Source organism: Ostrinia nubilalis, chromosome 16 (assembly GCF_963855985.1).
Source record: "Ostrinia nubilalis chromosome 16, ilOstNubi1.1, whole genome shotgun sequence".
Classification (NCBI taxonomy): Eukaryota; Metazoa; Arthropoda; class Insecta; order Lepidoptera; family Crambidae; genus Ostrinia; species Ostrinia nubilalis.
The window spans coordinates 2,931,995-2,951,868 of NC_087103.1; the positions used below are offsets into that span (position 1 = coordinate 2,931,995).

General features: G+C 36.0%; 1 protein-coding gene across 3 annotated transcripts; it reads left to right on the forward strand.

Moving 5' to 3' along the window:
* The first annotated feature begins 3,084 nt into the window (after window positions 1–3,084).
* LOC135079263 (spermine oxidase-like) lies at window positions 3,085–18,004 on the forward strand. 3 transcript variants are annotated; one of them, XM_063973873.1, is made up of 9 exons: window positions 3,085–3,198; window positions 10,321–10,383; window positions 10,917–11,107; window positions 13,513–13,686; window positions 14,070–14,282; window positions 14,527–14,740; window positions 15,603–15,790; window positions 16,237–16,611; window positions 17,520–18,004. In XM_063973873.1, exons 3-9 carry the CDS (start codon window positions 10,920–10,922, stop codon window positions 17,752–17,754), a joined length of 1,587 nt encoding a protein of 528 aa, XP_063829943.1. In that variant the 5' UTR covers window positions 3,085–3,198; window positions 10,321–10,383; window positions 10,917–10,919; the 3' UTR covers window positions 17,755–18,004. The 3 variants fall into 3 exon arrangements, with proteins under 3 accessions (XP_063829943.1, XP_063829946.1, XP_063829944.1); XM_063973876.1 differs by lacking the exon at window positions 16,237–16,611; XM_063973874.1 differs by lacking the exons at window positions 3,085–3,198; window positions 10,321–10,383; window positions 10,917–11,107 and adding an exon at window positions 11,538–11,641.
* Window positions 18,005–19,874: the final 1,870 nt, after the last annotated feature.

Below are 19,874 nucleotides of genomic sequence, written 5' to 3' on the forward strand. Positions count from 1 at the left end.
TATTGAAAGATTTAGTTTGAAAACTTAAAAAAAGCGTTCCTACGAAAACTAAAAAATCTAAAAATAATAGCACGAAAAATGTGACATTTAGTGACCGTGACGCAAAGTGAACTTTGTATAGTTGTCCAACACTAAACCGTCCCAGCTATGACATTGATAGGAAGGCGCTACTATCAATATTGGATTATTTAGTTCCAGTTTTTGCCACGTTGGACAACCATAATCATGATTTACAAGAGGACGCTAATGCTACTATCAATTCTGGGTTATTAAAAATTATAAATGGTAGCACCAAATTAATTTTGACAGTCGAAATCGTCACGTTATCGCTGAATTCGAAAGCTGGGTATCGAATTTTCAATGTTGTAGTAAGAAGGTTGAATACGCAAACGATTCGAAGGCGAAAGGTTTTCGTGCTTGAGGTACAGGCCGGCTCATTACTGCCGGGGGACAAAACGTCTTCCCTAGACTTTTTGCAACTAACAATCTCTGGCTGAAATTAGAAACTGTGCTTTGACGACATCGCAGACAAGTTTTAGATTATTATAAAGGGATTATTCAATTACCGGGAATAATCTAGCAAAGGATTGTTACAGGGGTAAATAAGGACCTGGATTAAAATAAATTAAGGTGTTTATTCCCGTTATCCCCACCTGGCTTGGTAGATACAACGGAAATTTAATTAAATAATTAAAATGTATTTATACAGGGTGGCCAGGGAGTTGATGTTCAAAGCTAAAATGGGTGGCCAGAGTGAGAAAAAAGTTAAAAACTCTCTATCTCTTATTAAACTAAGCAAAATCGTAGAACAGATACACCTTGATGTAAGGAATCTAAATTTTAGTTTTGAACGTCAACTCCCTGGCCACCCTGTATATTTTACTAGGTGGACAGACGATCTGATGAAGGTCGCTGGAAGAACCTGGATGCGGGTAGCGCAGGACCGGTCGTTATGGAAATCCTTGGGAGAGGCCTTTGTCCAGCAGTGGACGTCTTTCGGCTGAAACGAACGAACGAAACTCGTCGGAAGAGAAAAACATTTATCGATATAAGTAGATAAGTAGGTAGCATGTCCCTTATTTATCAGTTTGCCAGTCCATACATATTTTTTTTTAATTCGTCATTTTAAAACTGAATGGATGTTTGTTAATCTTTCACGCAAAAGATTTTGATGAAACTTTACAGATTATTCTTTAGAACGCAGAAAAACATATAGGCTATAATTTATAACTACACTCGACGTCAAATAAATCGCACCTCCCGCGACAAGCATTTTCAAACGTATGCATCCCCACTTCTCACCAATATTGGTACCATTTAAAAGCCTAGTTCTAACCTTCATTTCATTAAAGGAAAGGTTTTTACCCCAAAAATGTGTCTTTAGAAGGATCCAGAGTCACTTCTTCAAAAAATAGGTAGTTACGCTAGAGCTAACTTTTATGGCTATAAAACTGTTAAGTTGGGTTTAATTGCTATCCATCTGTTAAAGAGGACACGTGAAATCATTATTTAGTTTTATAACCATAAAAATTGGTCTAATTGATCCCATAGGTGGGCCAAAGTGAGGTATTTTTTCAAGTCACATTTATGGTATATGCTAATAATTTATTAAGAAATTAAATGTGTTTTTCTTTAAGGATATTTATTGGGCTTTCAAATAACACCAATATTGTTGGGGCACCATGATTGTGTCAGAAGAAAATCGTTAAAGTTCGCGTCACGGAAGGTGCGGTTTATTTGATGTTGAGTATATCTGTGACAAACTAAAGTTCACGCGGGTGAAGCCGCGGGCAAAAGCTAGTAATCCATAAACTTACAAAATGATGATGTGTTCTGCGAATTCTATTTAAATCTACAACAAACCGCGAATGTTTATTTGTACAGTACTTATTATCTTTCGGTTTAACCTGCTGATAAATTAGTTCGCAATTCTCACACGCAGCGCCATTTGTTCCGAATCAGTGTTGCCAGTTTGGTGCTTCTATGTACTAATTTAATTTGAAGATGTTTTTTTATTGCTCTACAAAAATATTAACACATCATAACTTCTTTATAATGGAGAAATAAGTACCTATTTTAGGTGAGCTTCGTGAGGAATACCTAAGTAGATATTTATTTACCATTTTTTTTGTTATTCACTTTGATATAAAAATGGTTTAACGCACAGGTTTAACGTTTTTAAATAAATAGAAGCTAGTTTTTGCTCAATTATTAAAATTGATGAATAATTTATTACGTTTAGTGGTTCGTAAGTCGTAACGGACTCGGTAAGTAGGTACTATGTCAGAGTTCGTTGGTTCGATTCGATTCCATTTCCCGCACAACAGTACAAAGTTACAAACATAATGCATTAACATTTGTTATTTTTTTTTAATTTATACTAATATTATAAAGCTGAAGAGCTTGTTTGTTTGTTTACTTGAACGCGCTAATCTCAGGAACTACCGGTCCGATTTGAAAAATTGTTAGATACTTAGCCCATTTATTGAGGAAGGTTTATTGCGACAACGGATTTTCACGCATACGAAGTCGCGGGTACAGCTAGTTTATTATATTTAAGTACCCACTATACAAAACAATAACCTGGCAGCTTAGTATCACTGCTGCTGTAAAAAAATGCCTTTTAATTAACATATAAAAGTCCGGTTTTCACATTGTGACATTTTTGGTAGTCTACATTCAACAATAAAACTGTTTAAACACCTGCCTATGTACTTAATAATTGTGATATTTGAATTAATATTCAAACAATGATTACTATTATTTACTAGCGGCCGCCCGCGACTTCGTACGCGTGGACCCCGTTTTACCCCCTTTAGGGTTTTCCCGGAAATTGTTCGAACTTTTTAAATAAATAATAAATAAAAAATGTATTTCTTTTAAAAACTTCTTTTCTTTTTTAAAAACCATCCTTGGACTTCAACGAACATTAAAAAAAAAGAATTGGTAAAATTGAGTTGGTAAGCGCATAGCTTACCAACACATTTTGGGATTCATTTTTATTTATATAGATTTTAGTATTATTTATTTTTTTAACTTGACAACACTGAAGCTGTCAATTACAAGGACACTCGGAGTCTCGGACTTGCCGCCGTTGCTTGCCGACTTCACTCTCTAATCTGTGTGGCTCACTTCACTTCGGTGGTTAGTCATTGCTGAGGAGAATAAGGTGCTTTCTTTTGTATTCTGTAAAATAAGGTAATATATATTTTATTTTATTTGTTATCTTTATCATATGACCATATTTTGGAAGATCTTTAGTTAGACTCTATCTTTTGGTGAAAACTTCTTTTATAGAATTGATTTTAGTATCTCTACCTAGTTGTTCATTGTTACTTTGTCAAGGGGAATCCCCGAGCTATTCCCAAGCAGCACGCAAGCGTTTCCGACATCAAATATACAGCACTATTAGAACTGAGAGTTCTACTGGCGATCTATAAAGGTGTCAAGAAAAGATTATTTACTTATAAAAGTGATTAAACCGTTATTATACAGATAAAGCTGTACTAAGTTTTTATAAAATACTCCGTGTAAACTTAAGGCTTTAAAATAGAATATTTGAACTCCACTTTAAAACCCTAAGCATTTTTTGACACTTCAATCTAATGTTATCCTTCAAGCTGCATAGTGGCTGTATTTTGCATGTGATCACTTTCTTGCTACAGCTATAAGTTTTAAAATGGTATCACTTTATACTTGTTTCTGTATAATGGTATATTAAAACTCCTTTCTAAAGCTTATTATTAATGCGTAATTGTACACTCTTGTCAGTGTAATAGTTTCATAACTACTGTCAAATATGATTCTATAGAACTATAATAATAAATGAATTCTGTAATACAGCTTTAATCTGTATTACTGACAGTTGTCCTTGATTTGTAGAAACGTTGTGTGGTGAATAGAAATATGTGGAAAAAAAGAAAAATATGTGGTGGAGTAAAAAGGAAAATTCAAAGAAAATATCAAAACATAACTAATCATCAACAAAACCAGTGATACATGTGAAGACATTGAAAAGAACAAATTCATTGATCGAACAATCGATAGTCAAGCGCAAGTTCAGTCAACGTCTAATGAAGGTTCCGTAGCAAAAACGGCATACGATAATAAAAGTGAGGATTTAGAAAAGCCCCCCTTTTATATACAGTTTAAAATAGAAATAAAAAAACTTGTCATTGAGTAAATGTATTTTTATTCATTGAAAAACCCGTCTATACGGGTTTTTCAATGGCACTTCAAACATAATAGAAATATCCATCAGTGGATATCTTAAGTAACTAAAAATAATCAAAGCGTTATCTACTTATTTACTAGATACACAAGAAAAACAGTTACATAATTAACTGAATCAATTGGTTTTATGACAAAAGCTTCATTTTCGATTGGATTGCTGGTTTTACCCAGTGCAACCACATCTGTGTTTTTGGTATTGTCACACTTGGAAAATTTGTATTCTATCTGCACAGATAGACTTGCCAATTTATGAAACATTTTTTTTGGCTGTCCATTAGAGCATTTATTTTATTGTTTGTGGGTTATTAATTTGACTGTCTAAAATCAATTTTAGATAATTTTCCATCTGATTTACATCAGTGTTTTGCTGTGGAACCGTTGCTGCCACATCAGATTCAACCACATATTAAATGACGTATTGTGCCGCAGATTTTGGAACTACTGGTGTAGATGTTGTTGCTGACGTTGCTGTAGATGAAATTGACGGCTTTTCTGGTTGACTGAATGCCTGAAATCACATATACAATTAATTAATGAGATAATACAAGTCGAAATAAACAAATTTATATTTTATAAGTTTAACCGAAAGTTTAACTTGAAAATAGTTCAAATAAGCGTCACTTGTTTGCAAAACTTATTGATAAGAAATATGCTAGAGGGTTTTTCATTTTTAACACGTAACCCTAAAGAGCTGTATAATTTATTTGCTGAAAACTGATGTACAGCCTATATAATAAAAATATTCGATTATAACGGCTATTAAAGGGTAAAAGCTGTGTAATGGTATCCAGAAAGTGCGTAGTAAAACCACGGGATCTATAATACTCTCCAGATATCTTTTAGGCTGTATGAAATCTGTCGCCATTTTCGAACAAATAACAACAAAAGAAAATGTGACTTCTTACATTATTTTGAGTATTGCTGAAGTTATAGTTATGATTTTCAGATAAAAAAATTATAAGTGGTACCTGTTGTACAGTATTATTAAACAATCTTATGATTCTAACCTCAAATTCATAAACTTAATTACTTGTTTTGGTAATATTCCTCTTGAATTCTTCAGTATTTCGCGGGCGCGTGAATATTTTTCCACAAAACAATGCACTATTTCACAGTAAAAATGTATCGGCACGTTGAATCTGCAATTATAGTGATAGATAGTCACCTAAAGTCCAAAATTTATTCTTGACTTATAACTTCACAGTAAATTGGCGGCCCACCATAACTAAAAACTAAAAAGATGCGATTGTTTCATAAATTTCACTTTGTAATCTTCTTAAAAAACCAATGAAGAACTATTATCTTTTTAAGAAACTTATAAGAGAATAACTATACGCCCATGGTTTTCTTCAACACCATACTACAGCTCTTCTACAGCTATAGTACAGCCAATTTTTTAACTATACAGCTACTATACAGCTATAATAACGCATTAGGCTGTATAACAATGGGCCCAATTTTTACTTACAGAGGATGTATAAGCGCTTATACAGTCCTTGTACAGCCTCACTATACAGCCTGTGGCATATAAATAAACTAAAATACAGCTTCTATACAGCCTGTCGTGCTGCTTGGGTTGTAACGCAATATACAGGGTGTCCCGTAATGTAACGTCAAGCCGGAACTGGGTGTTGAGGCAAGTTGTGCTGGTTATCAGAAAAATATAAAAAAAATCTATGTGGCATATTTTAAAAATAATAGGCATTTAAAAAAAATAAAAAAAATCTACTCCAGGTGACGGTCCTTTTGCTCGTGTTGCCACAAATCTTCACTTTTTCCAAATTTTTTTTTTGTTATGTAACCCTGAATAATGCTTCTCTAAATTGTTATCAAAATTACAAAACCAGCTGCTCCAGCTTGGATGAAAAAAATACATTCTTCTCAAAAAAAAATTCAAAATAAAAATTTTGCCTAGTTTAAACTGACTGTACTGAAAAAAAAATGTACTACGCGAGTGTGGCAAGTGACGTCATAACTTGGCGCATTTAGTAAGGATTCCAAAATGGTATAACACTTGGTAAATTTTTGCTGTAATTGTCGACAATTTTTGGATTTTTGGAAATAGTCCCGTTTTTAACTTTATTTACCTTGGTTAAAAATTATTATTCGAATGTGCCCAAAATTCAAGTTTCTGTGACTGACTACCGTACAGTCAGTCACAGAAACTTTTGTCACCATGACAGTAATTAGTAGTTGACATACTGTGACAAAAGTCACCCGTGCGCGCGCGCCTTTACTACCTGCTCTGCCTGCACTTGTACTTGGTAACAGGGATAATAAGGATATGAAGTTTCGGTTATGGATACGGTTACGGATATTAGAATAATATTATACATGTTTCGGTTACGGTCACGGATATGAAATCATTTCAGATTATCCGAAAGTCTCGGATAATTTCGGTTACGGAATTATTAGAATTTCAAAAATGTAGGTATAATACAAATAGCAAGATGCTGCGTGAGCGTGACCCACATAGCTACTTTATGTACCAACTAAGACGACACCTATGTATGATAAAGGTAAAACAGGCTGGCATATTAGATGGTGCCAGCGAATGCCAGACAAGTTGGTAACAAATATTAAGATTTAAGGTACAATTCCAAGACGGGCCGCAGACCGCAAACTGCAACCGCAAACTGCAAAACTATGAAATCGGCAGCGCGGCATTGCAGCTGCGGCGTGTATACTGCAAATTTCATAGAGTTTTGCAGTTTGGCCTTTATCCGAAACTATCCGTAACTTTTGAATCAGTTTCGGTTACGGTTATGGACATTTTTTTATTTCGGATATCCGATAGTTTCGGTTACGGTTACGGATATCCATAACATCCCTGCTTGGTAAGATGGCCCTCTCCGTCCCGCTCATACCTTTTAAAATGGCTTCTCCCCCTCACTTAAGCCAGAAACTTAAATTTTGGGCACATTAGAATAATATTTTTAACCAAGAAACGGGATTATTTCCAATAAACAAAAATTGTCGACAATTACAGCAAGATTTTACAAAGTGTTATACCATTTTGGAATCCTTACTAAATGCGCCAAATTATGACGTCACTTGCCACACTCGCGTAGTACAATTTTTTTTCAGTACAGTCAGTTTAAACTAGGCAAAATTTTTATTTTGATATTTTTTTTGGGAATAATGTATTTTTTTCATAAAAGTTGGAGCAGCTGGTTTTGTAATTTTGATAACAATTTAGAGAAGCATTATTCAGGGTTACTTAACAAAAAAAAAATTTGGAAAAAGTGAAGATTTGTGGCAACACGAGTAAAAGGACCGTCACCTGGAGTAGAATTTTTTGTTTTTTTTTAAATGGCTATTATTTTTAAAATAAGCCACATAGATTTTTTTTTATATTTTTCTGATAACCAGCACAACTTGCCTCAACACCCAGTTCCGGCTTGACGTTACATTACGGGACACCCTGTATAAACCCTTATATCCAAGCGATTATAATTAGATTGAGTTTCGTATTAAATAAAGGAACCAATATGTTTTAAAATAAGTACTTGCATGCTTATTGCTTATTAGTTAAGTAGATTTAAACGGAAAATATTACTATAAGTACAACAAATATTTTTTATTTGTAATTAGGTAAATATTTATAAGTACACACAACACTTAGTCGTAATAATGTGGCTTGGCCATTTGTTACGTCTATTCCCGGTTGTCAACACTGGCTTTGTCGCCAACTCGCCACTGAGGATAAATGTCAAAATAATCACCAGTGACCAATTGAGAACAGTGATTTTTTACCAGACTGCGCCAGAAGGAGGGTTATGTTTTTCGGGTGTATATTTCTTTGGCACGGCCTATAGACTAAACGGCTAGACCGGTTTTCGGTTTTAGCGTGAGAGGTGTCGTTAGATTCGTCTTAATCGTGAGAGTGACACTGGCTACATTAAAATTGAAAAAAATAATAAATCAAAATGGCGGATTTTAGGCGCTCAAAAAAAATTTTTTTTTTCTCCAAGTCTAACGAATGTGGTATCAAAATAAATGCTTTTTTAATTAGCTTACAAAAATGTATGTTATACAACTAAAAAGATTAAAATAAAATAATTATTGAATAAACAAAAACCCAACTGAGTAAAAATGAACTAAAAAGATAAAAACAAGCCTTAATGTTCACAAATGCAGTCGAAGGCATCAAATACATATCGGCAACATAAGAATTAGTGATTGTTTTTATATTTTTAGTTCAATTTTACGCAGTTGTTTCACATGTGACGAGCGAAACGACCGTGCCACATTATTTTGACTGGCGTAGAGTTAGGTAGTTATGACGTGTAGTTGTGGTGTAGGGTCAGAAGCTTGGCTCTACATGAGATTTGATAGCTTTTCAGTTTATCTTAACGGTCTCGCGTTAGCAACATTTTACCCAATTAGGGCTAGAACACATACTCGTAATACGTTAAGATGTCGTAGTACGATATTATGCGACATTAGGGATGTTATGGATATGTAAGTAGTTTCGGTTATGGATATAGGAATAATATACCGGTTTCGGTTACGGTTACGGATTTTTTTTTATTTCGGATATCTGAAAGTTTCGGTTACGGTTACGGATATCCATAACATCCCTGTGCGACATCATTCGTGGGATCTACGACGAGCATGCGACACGATACCTACACTACACGACACCGCAACGCGCAATATTATCTTTATAAGTAGGATTAGGCCTACAGGTAGAGTAGGTATGTAGTATACATAATACAGGTTGCTGATTTCAATCCTCGCCATATTTATGGAGGTAATTTTGCGCAATACCTGTAAATAAGTAGTTTGTGTTAGTTCACCCGAGAAAGCGACTAAATCAAGGTCAATACGCATGCAAGACTCCATACTTACTTGGTGTAGCGAGCGATAGTACGTATCATAGTAGGTACCTAAGTACGCCGGATGATTCAAACAACAAAGTGTGGTTATGAATAAATTATAGTTGATTTGCCTTTAGGTTAGTTACAGGTTCTAATATGTATTCTGTGCAGGTACTAAGTCTAACTGTAGGACTAGTGTCCGAATCAGTGCACGGGATGGTGTTTTTTGCAATGCTATGTTCCATAACAGCATCTAGGTACAATAACAGTGAACATTATAGTAAAAACAATAACAAAACAAAAAATAGACAAACAACACTGGCGGTAGGATAGCCCTCGGAATATAACTGGAGTTGCATGGATAACTAAAGATAAACTGGTATAAAGCCCCAGCAAACAATATGATGACAAGCGCGCCGCGAGACATATAAAAGATTCGCAGTGACGACAGGATAGGCTATCCTACCCCCAGCTCCTCCTTTTTTTTTCGTTTTTTGTTATGTTATTTTTCACTGTTATTGTAGTTATTGTTGATAACAGTTGCTGTGCGCTTGTTCAGATGTTTACACCTCCCCGCAGCGTTCCTCATTAGTTCAGTACCTCGTGGCAATAGTAACAGGTTAGGGATGCGTTGTTTCGGTCTTAATGACACCTGCCTCTAAAACAATAACAAGTAACGTTTAGAACATGAGTTTTACTTAAAAATATTATCTTTTTGCTTTGATTGAAATGCTACATTTCAACCTTGTGTAGTGACTCAGATTATTAGTCGGCCGTTTGGTGTAGTGGTTCGAAACGGACTACTATTCCGGAGGTAGCGGGTTCGATTCCCGCACAGTACAAACATTTGTGTGCATGAACATATTTGTTTGTATTGGACTGGGTGTTTTCTATGTAATAATAAGTATGTATTTACAAAAAAAAAGTATTTAAGTATGTTTAATGTTTATATCCGTTGTCTAGTACCCATAGTACAAGCTTTGCTTAGTTTGGGACTAGAAGCGCAGTGTAAAAATGTCTAAGAATATTTATTTATTTATTATTTATTAGAACTAGTAGTCAGGCGGGTTTAATACGCCTAGTATTGTTAGTAAATAACATAACAGACTCAATTATGAATAAAAAAAATCAGAAAAACTTAGGAGTGGATTTAATCTATTACCCGATTTACGAAGCACACATCAACCCGGAAACGGATCGTAACCGTTTCAACTCGCGGCGGTCAGTATTATTTATGGCTAATCAATTTTTATTTATTTTCCAGATATCAATAAAATAACAGGGGGTGATTGGCAGTTAATTTAAATCTCATTTGGCCAACTATTCAGTGAGTAAATTTTTAATACTTTGCTTAGCTTTGAATTTGATTTCGTCCATAATACTTCGGTGTAGTATGTGCTTGCGCTTCATCCTGATCAATTTCGCACATAGTGTAACTGAGCCATATTAATAAGTGTTTTCACACAACACAATTGTGCAAACAAAACGCAAAATGTAGTTAAGACCCCTTTTTTTTAATTGTCACTTGTAAATGTATTACTATTAGCCCTCATTACCCAATTCTCACATAAGACCTATGAGAAATGGGAGTGGCTGAAAATCAGCGCAGCCTGAGTATTTTCAGGCATTAGCTGAGCCACCTCCAATTGCTTCCATAAACTATGTCAATCAATCAACAATATTATTGTTGGTGCGTCCAGACTGGGTGAATTTGCAAGTCATCCTGCTCACTATGCTCTTGAGCGAGCAGGATGTTGAGTTTGCCGCGCGAGCAAATTCGCCCAGTCTGGACGCACCACTAGCTAAGTAAGTTGTAGAGCAATAAGGAACTTAATTAATTTATTTATTTAATTCTTACAGAACATGATGGGAATCGGTTTTGAGCTTGGCAAATCATTAGGGCCTTTGGGCATAGCTGCGGCCGTTGGTGCTGGTTTGATGATGGCTGCAAATGCCAGTGACTCTATGGGATTTAATGATGCTTTTTCAAGTAGGCAACAATTTAGAGTATCATCAAGTCAAGTAGAAGAAGAAGAGGAAGAAGAAAAGAAGTAAGAACTTTTGAAGTAATTTCTTACTGAATATGGATTAAAATATGAGCTCGCAGTTCCCAAATAATACACGTACCTACTGCTTACCTTCGTTCGTAAATATTCCGACACTTTATTTAATATGGCTTCATTAAATTTTAACATTTAACGACTGTGATGTAATGGATGAATATTATTTAGACGATATTGCACTGTTTCGTTTTATTGCCTAATAAATCCACAAACACAAAATAAAACGAAACTGATAAATAAATAAATCATCGTTTCAAATAATAACTACTAATCAGTTATTTAAATTAAAGTTATCTAATACTCGTACTTACATAATACCTACTATGTTTATCAATTTTGTGACGTAAAACTAACTGATATGAATTAACAACATTATAAATATAATTAATATTATGTAGAATTCGATTAGTAGTTACGATAAGTTAAACGCTTTTAGAACGTCGCAACACAACGACGCAAGGCGCCCCCTTGTCAGTGCAATGTTAAGAATTTGACAAAGCTTTAAGTGAATAAGTGCAAAATGTAAGTGAAGTAATATTATTTCACAAATAATTATTTATGTAATGGCGCAATTAAACTATACGGGAAATTGACCGTGACGAAGCGCGAGCACGAACACCGAGAAGTAATGGACGAGGACGACGCACGGCGAAAGTAACTCAAGTGCGTGTCCACACTATTGCCTTCATCAAATTCCCGCTAGTGTAACTGCGCCATAACAAACATGTCAATTTTATATTTTAAAAGCTGGCTCGTTTTAGTTAAACCATCATTTTTACTAAGTCAATCAGTAACCATTCGGAATCCATCCAAGTTACGTCCAACAGTGCAACAGGTGTGTTGCCTACCTATTTCTATGCAAAATCTGTGAATAATCAACGCAACGTTTAAACTGCTGCCATTTTGCCATTTCTTAGGCCCAATTTCACCAACAAACGATATTAACAAACATAGGTTCAGAGCTGTAGTTTTCATGCCAATTGTTTAACACAAAATAATTTAGTTTTTATTTAAAAAAAAAACTATAAAAAGAGCGTTAACGACTAGCTGTGCGCTTTCGTTATTTTTTTAATCAAATTAATAAACATGACAGTTAGTTAACTATCCGTTGCCATGCGTATCTCTTTAAACACTCGATATTGGCAAAACTGGCCTGCTTCAAATACGCACCATTGAAGCCATTAGATACACTAATTAATAGACAATTAACAGCTCTCAACTTATGGCTGAGTTGCATCACCTTAACTTTAACCGTAACTATGACTTTAAGCATGGAATGCAATAAAGATATTGACAATTTAACCAGTTTATTTAGTATGGAGTTTTACAGAAGATGGTGCAACCCAGTCGTTTTTTTAATCGTTTGTTGGGATTCGTGTGTCACCAAACTAAACTACCCAACTGAGGCCTCCACCAAGGCGGAACGAAGCGGAGACGAGATGTGCGGCGAAGCTGGCAGGCTATTTCCCCCAAAGCGGAGCGGAGTCGAGAGGAGATGCGGAACTGTCAGTATACAGGGTGGAAACGATAAGTGATCTCACTCGATTATTTCTAAACTATACAAGATATCAATAAATTAGTTAATGATCCTGAAAGTGCTTCATGAGCTCTATCAAACGGTATTAATACAGGTTACAGAATAAACTGGATCTATCCGAAAATTCAATGTTTCCAGTTTCCATACATTTGGTAAAGTCACATTATTTTAAAAACTACACATGATATCGTAAAACTGATTACTGATTCTAAAAGTGCTTCACAAGCTCTATCCAATGGTATCAATAATAGGTTACAGAATAAACTGGATCTATCCAAAAATTCAATGTTTCCTTCTTCCATACATTTAGTACTACCACACTGATGACACCCATCTCTTGACAATATTATAGCAAGTAAAGCCTAAAACCAATGTTTTTCATGAATAATTTTAAATTTGAATACAATTTACGAGTTTATTTTAAGAGTTTATTATAAAATTTAAAAAAATTACACTTCTAATATTGTGTGTCTGGCATACATTTAGTATGGAAGCTGGAAACATTGAATTTTCAGATAGATCCAGTTTATTCTGTAACCTATAATTGGTACCGTTTGAAAGAGCTCATCAAGCACTTTCAGGATCAGTAACCAGTTTTTCAATATCGTATATAGTTTAGAAATAATCGAGTGAGATCACTTAACGTTTCCACCCTGTATTGCTCTCTATGAAAGGAAAACGCACTCCGCACCGCTCTGCTCAAATGAGTCCACGCGACATTTCTCCTCTCTTCTACGCGCGAATCGGAGGAGATGCGGAAATAATGAAATCTGATTGGTTATTCAAAACGCTTCTCTGCTCCGCTCCGGTCCGCCTTAATGGAAACCAGGCCTGAACTGTTACGATTACTTCGCAGGCGAAAATTGAAAGATGTAGTAGTAATAGGGTGCGGCGCTGCCGGGATTGCTGCCCTGAGCAAGCTGCAGGAAGCCGGCTTGGACGTGGTGGGTTTAGAGGCAGCATCCAGCATCGGTGGACGAATCCGCACCATTCCCTTTGCGGATGGCGTCGTCGACCTCGGCGCAGCTTGGTAAGCATATAGGTATCCTTGGTGTGGATTATTCCGTTCAAAAACTAAATATCACCCAGGTGAGCAAGTGGAATTGTTAGCACTTTATTCATCTGGGTGAAGAAAGTGGCATTTTCAGTGTCCTCATTTCACCTGGGAACCATTTCAGCCTTCATTTTCTTGAATTGAGTCGACTAAAGCGGTCGCCTTGTTCACAGGCGCTGGATTTAGGTCGCTATTAATCGGACGATGTGAAAATCATTGGGGACGATGTTCAGCAGGACGTCCTGTAGCTGAAATGATGATGATGATGATATAATATTCGTCTTACAAAACATTTGCCAGTTTACCGTGTATCAGCCTTATTTTGTAACTAACAAGTTAACTACCAAAAAAATTTATAGGTGCCACGGCGAAACAGGAAATAAGGTGTTTGAATTAGCCAATCCTCATGACCTTTTGGGCAGACCCGGCAAAGAAGAAGTCTGGTATATATTTTCCAACGGCACCCTTATGCCAAACGGGAACGCAAATACTATTGTCAACGAATTCAAAGACGCTGAGAGAGACGCAAATGGAATTGAAAAGAGATCCATTTCGAAGTGTATTGACGAAAAGTAAGTTGATGCAATCATCATTAATCGTTAATAGTAACTGTTTGCAAAATCCCTTTAGTTTTGTTTAAGTTCCAGGGCAAGGAACGTGCCTTAATTATTACAGCTATTTTTACTATTTGCTTTGTTTCCATACACTTTGAAGCGTTTGGGTTGTCTCTACCAATGTAATTCATAACAGAAAATTGACTTATTATTGTAATTCAAAATTAATACTTACCTACTACTATTGATTTTTTACTTACAGAGTGGGTCGTATTAAGTCCATCGCTGATCCGGGAAGAATTCCGGTAACCGCGCCGTTTATTGAATGGTACAAAAGAGATAACCATTTGGGAGGGCAAGTCGATCCTAAAGAGGGGAAGTCCCTTAGAAACCTTGTGGAAAATGAGACTTGTCACGGGGAGTTCTGGCTCAATTGGAAAGGAAAGGGCTACAAGACTATTCTAGACGTTTTGTTGGTGATTACTTATTTTTTAATCTCCTTAAACCTCCTGTTTTTTTTCGGGTTTGACGCAGACCGTACCATTCGCATTTTGTTCCAATCGAAAAATGGTCACACTCAGATAAAGTTAAAGCCTACCATTTTTGAAACAGTAGTTCAACTTGTAGGTTAAAAAGTGTGACCATTTTGCGAATGGGATCAAATGCGAATGATGTCAACTGAGACGAGGCGTGTACGTTACGGTGCGTGCGAATAAGGCCCAGAACACACGGTGAAATGCAATTGCAACGAAACTGCAACTTCTAGTTGCTTTTAAGTTGTATCTAAGTTTCTGCCATAGATTCCGTTGAGACCACACATGACGCGACCATTTCAAACCGATTTCAAACTGGTGCCTAAGGCTTAAGTGTGCGTTGCAGTATGGAGTTTCTAAAGTAAAGTAAAGAATACTGACCGCCTCAAGTTGATACGGTTAAGATATTCGGGTTGATAAGTGTGCTCCGTCCTTTAATGACTTGGTAATAATGATAATGAAGGGTTACCTACTGGTGATTTTATACATTAGTTATAGAAGGTTGCGATTTTAATAAAGTATACAGGGTGTTAGGTAAATGGGTATATGAGCCGACACTAGCCCATGTTAACATGGTCATATAAATGGTATGGTGAAGTCAGAAATTTGATATCATCATTTTAATTTTTTTAATTTTCATACAAAATAAATTTTATAAAATCCGATTTGTATGAAAAATAAAATAATTAAAAGGATGATATCAATTTTCTGACTTCACCATACCATTTATATGACCATGTTAACATGGGCTAGTGTCGGCTCATATACCCATTTACCTAACACCCTGTATTATTTATTTTTTTAGAAAAAATATCCTCATTCGTCGAAGCCTGAACCTGAGATATTTCTGAATACCAAGGTGAATTCCATAATTTGGCAACTGGAAGACGATACCGATGACAATAAACCGTACGTGAAAGTAATTGCGAATAACATGACGATCGAGACGAAGTGTGTTATCATCACTGTCTCAATTGGGGTCCTTAAAGAAAGGTAACGTAAATTCAATAGACTAGTTTTCTAAAAAAAAATAAGTGCGTCAACATCATTTATCAAAAATGTTGGACACGTATATTTTATTTGTCAATCAAACAAGTAATTACAAAGTTATGGTGCGTTGAAATTTCGCGTGACGTCACAACGTGCTACACTTTTAACTACGTCTTGACGTCACGGTCCCCTTCATTTAAACTTAGGCGCGCTTTATCTCTTACAATTTTCATTACTTTGTAACAGTGAAAAATACATGTTGAGTATTTTTTGATAAGTTACGAGTAAGTGACAAACTAATTCTAAATCTTGCTTTTTTAGTCAGAAAACATTCATATTCCATTGTGTGTAAAACATCAAGTTTCATATTTCACGCCACTGACATTGAATCAGACTATTAATTGAAAAGTAGACTCTTATTGAAATATTTATTTAATTCCTTTTTCTAGCCACAGTAAGCTGTTTATGCCCATGTTAGAGCCGGAAAAAATCAGTTGCATAGACAACATCGGTTTCTGCGTGTTGGATAAGATTTACATAGAATTCGCGAGCGCATGGTGGGGTCATTCTCCCGCTAATTTCAACGTCATATGGAAACAGGAGGACAAGAATGATTTTTCCGAGATTGATCAGTGGGTGACAGAAATATACGGACTGAGGACAGTTGAACACCAGCCGAATATACTCTTGGCCTGGATCTACGGAGAGGGGGCGAAGAAAATGGAAGGGAAAGATGACCATGAAGTAAAAAGTGGCATCGAAAAATTTATGCAACATGTATTTAGTTTAAACTTCAAAGTGTCGGCGATTAAAGGAATCATGAGGTAATAGAACACGCTAATAAAGCTAGTTTCATAAAACTTTTTTCCAGGAAAGATCCCGTACGTCCGTATTCACAACTCCTATGTTCTTCTGATTAATTTCGTTGCGGGTCCAATGACAGTTTAACTTTCCCCCGGGACAAACTTGACCTTCATTGGTTGGGTTTTTGTGGCGGTCAAGCTGTAGATCCTGGCTACACAGGAGTTGCAGTGGTGGGAACGAGAGGTGGGAATAGTCCCGCCCGTATTCACAAACATTACTATGAGGTCTCACAGTGCGCGTGGACGCACAGGGTGACACACGAACCAATCACAGAGCCCTATTCAACGCTGTGCGTTCGATTTGCTGCTTCACTTGAGCAAGCATCGTTTGTGAATACGGGCGTAAGTAAAGCGAAGAACCCACTGTGGCGGTGGCACTTCTAGCACACCTTGGGCGCGTAATACCGTTGTTTGATTCTTCAATTCGATTGTATTGACGTGTCCTATACTTATTTTTGGTAATTATTGGGCGCTGCAAAGTAATGTGTCGTCATCATCATCATAAATCATTATATTAGGACGTTCTCCAATGATTTCCTTAATAATCGGTTGGTAACGGCCTGCATCCAGCGCCTTTCCTGCTACCTTTATAAGGTCGTCAGTCCACCTTGTGGGTGGACGTCTTACGCTGCGCTTTCCGGTACGTGGCCTCTACTCCAGATACTTGCTGCCCTATCTGCCGTCAGTTCTGCGTACTATGTGCCCATTGGCACTTCAGCTTGCTAAAGCCTGGTCCGTGAGCACGTAGAATCCCGTCTAAAGGATGGGTAGCTTGGGGTCATTGGACGGGATTCTACGTGCTCACGGACCAGGCTTTAGTTCGTTTATGACGTTTACGTTTAAGTAATATGTGATCTCCGTAATTTCAGGTCCCAGTGGTCTAGAGACCCATTAGTTCGCGGCTCGTACTCGTACCGGAGTGTGGCCACGGAAGAAGCCGAGGCCAGCGCGGCAGGCCTCAAGAAACCTCTGAACTTTAAAGGCAAGGCAGTCGTGTACTTTGCCGGGGAGGCCACTTCGGAAAAACACTACAATTCGGTCCATGGAGCAATAGAATCGGGATTCCAGGCTGCCGAGGATGTGATGCGAGCGCCTCCGTTTTAAAAAAAAAACACCATTTTAAGCCATGATAGCCGAACGGCGAAGGGGTCGGACTGGCCGACTCGACATCCGACGAACGCGGGTGCGAACCCCGCTGACACTCGATTATTGTGATCCCACTACACAAGAGGGGCTAGACAAGTTGCACTTTTTGATCGAATGGAAAATCGAATCCGTCATAACTCAATAAAGGCCTTTCGACCATTTTTCGACTGGTTTGTGATTATAATGTGCACTTTGTCTAGACCCAAAGCATAGTATGAAGGGCTAACAAATATTATTTTTCTTAAGAGCGTTTACGCCGTTTGGCGCAAAAACAGTACTTTTTCAACTCGTTACAATCATTAACCAGTAATACTACAAATATGTTATAGGCATAAATAGTTAGGCAATTTCGTCGTCTAAATAGTTAATTGAGAAAATATTGCGATTAGTTTAGTATTTAAGAATTATATCAAGATAAGTCCACACAGGTTTTGTAAATTTCCACTTTAGCGTCAGTTTACAAGCTGAAATTTTTATAAAAATACTGTGAAAACGATTTAACAAACATTTATATCCTATAGCATAGATCCTTGGGCAAATAGTTATCTGAGAAAATTTTTAGATTTAAGCATTTTACAATAAGAAATCACAAATTAAAAGAACGTGAAATACCCAAAAATCAAAGTGATTTTTTCACCAATTTTCTTCCTTTATTCAACATAAAAATAGCTTAATATAATAAAACAACATCTTCTTTAAAACATTTACTTTGAAACGATATTTAATTCATTGTTATTGTTTTGCTATAAACATTTGAAAACTATTAAAAAACGCCGCGCGCGAATCATTTCCAATGATGCCCCTTGAAACGCCGCGCTTCGCGTAAACGCTCTTAAGAAACGACCAAATAAAATATTTTGCGCAACCCATTTTGAATCTTGTCACTATTAAAATAGAGATCGGATTTTCGGAAGTATAACTCTAAGCCAGCGGTCGGCAACCTACGGCTCTTAAATTAAATTAAATTTTACTATGAAATCCCCTAAAATCTAAAATCCTCAGTGGTGTAATCCCTTTCAACACATCTCTAGGTTCACTTCGGTTGTCCTTAGTTCTAACTCGATTGACAATAAATAGAAAACGGATAAAAATCTATTAGAGGTTCAATCACTGTAGGTAGTTGGAAATTTTAAATGATCTGCTAGTCTATTTAGACCAAAAATATTACATATTTTTTACGGGATGGCGTCACGTCAGTTAAGCTTTATTTTATGTAGTTGTAATGTTGTGCTTTTTTGCTACAAAAATATTTTTTCTATTTTTCTTTTTTATTTCAACTGCTTTTAATAAATATATTTTTAATATTTTTTATATTGTTGACGTACCTAAATGCAATAATAATGTATTTTCTTAAATAATGACTACACTCGGCGTCAAATAGATCGCACCTCCCACGACAATTACGTCTTTTAAGATCACCATCAATATTGGTATCATTTGAAAGCCCAATAAATAAAATTAAAGAAAAACACATTTAATTTCTTAAACGATTAGATGTAGTCAGATGTTTGTTGGCTTGAACGTAACTACTTGTCGCTTTAAGAACTCTGGATCCTTCTAAAGACACATATTTGGGGTTTCCCAACCTTAGAAGCTTAGAACTAGGCTTTCAAATGATACCAATATTGGTGGGAAGTGGGGATGCATGCATACGCTTGAAAGTGTTTTTTGCGGGAGGTGCGATTTATTTGACGCCGAGTGTAGGTGTTAAGAATGTTTTACAAGTAAGTGTAGTGAATGTAATCACAATAATGATGGTGCTTTTTTATATAATAAAACATATTAGCATTGGAATTATATTTTTATTTATTAATAATTATTAAAATGTATTTTTTGAAGATTAAAATAGTTTTCTAAAAGAAACAATAGGAGTTATATTTGTGTGCAAAAATCAAATTTTATAAACAAATATCATTAGGCAATAATCGAAAAAATATTTATTATTACTAAACAGACGAAGTTGGTAAAACTTAATTCATAGCAAAAAATATTGCATTTATGTGAATTTTTTACACATTAATCTTTCAATAACGGTTCTATCACTAAAATTGTGAGTATCGCATTTTTAATATACTTAC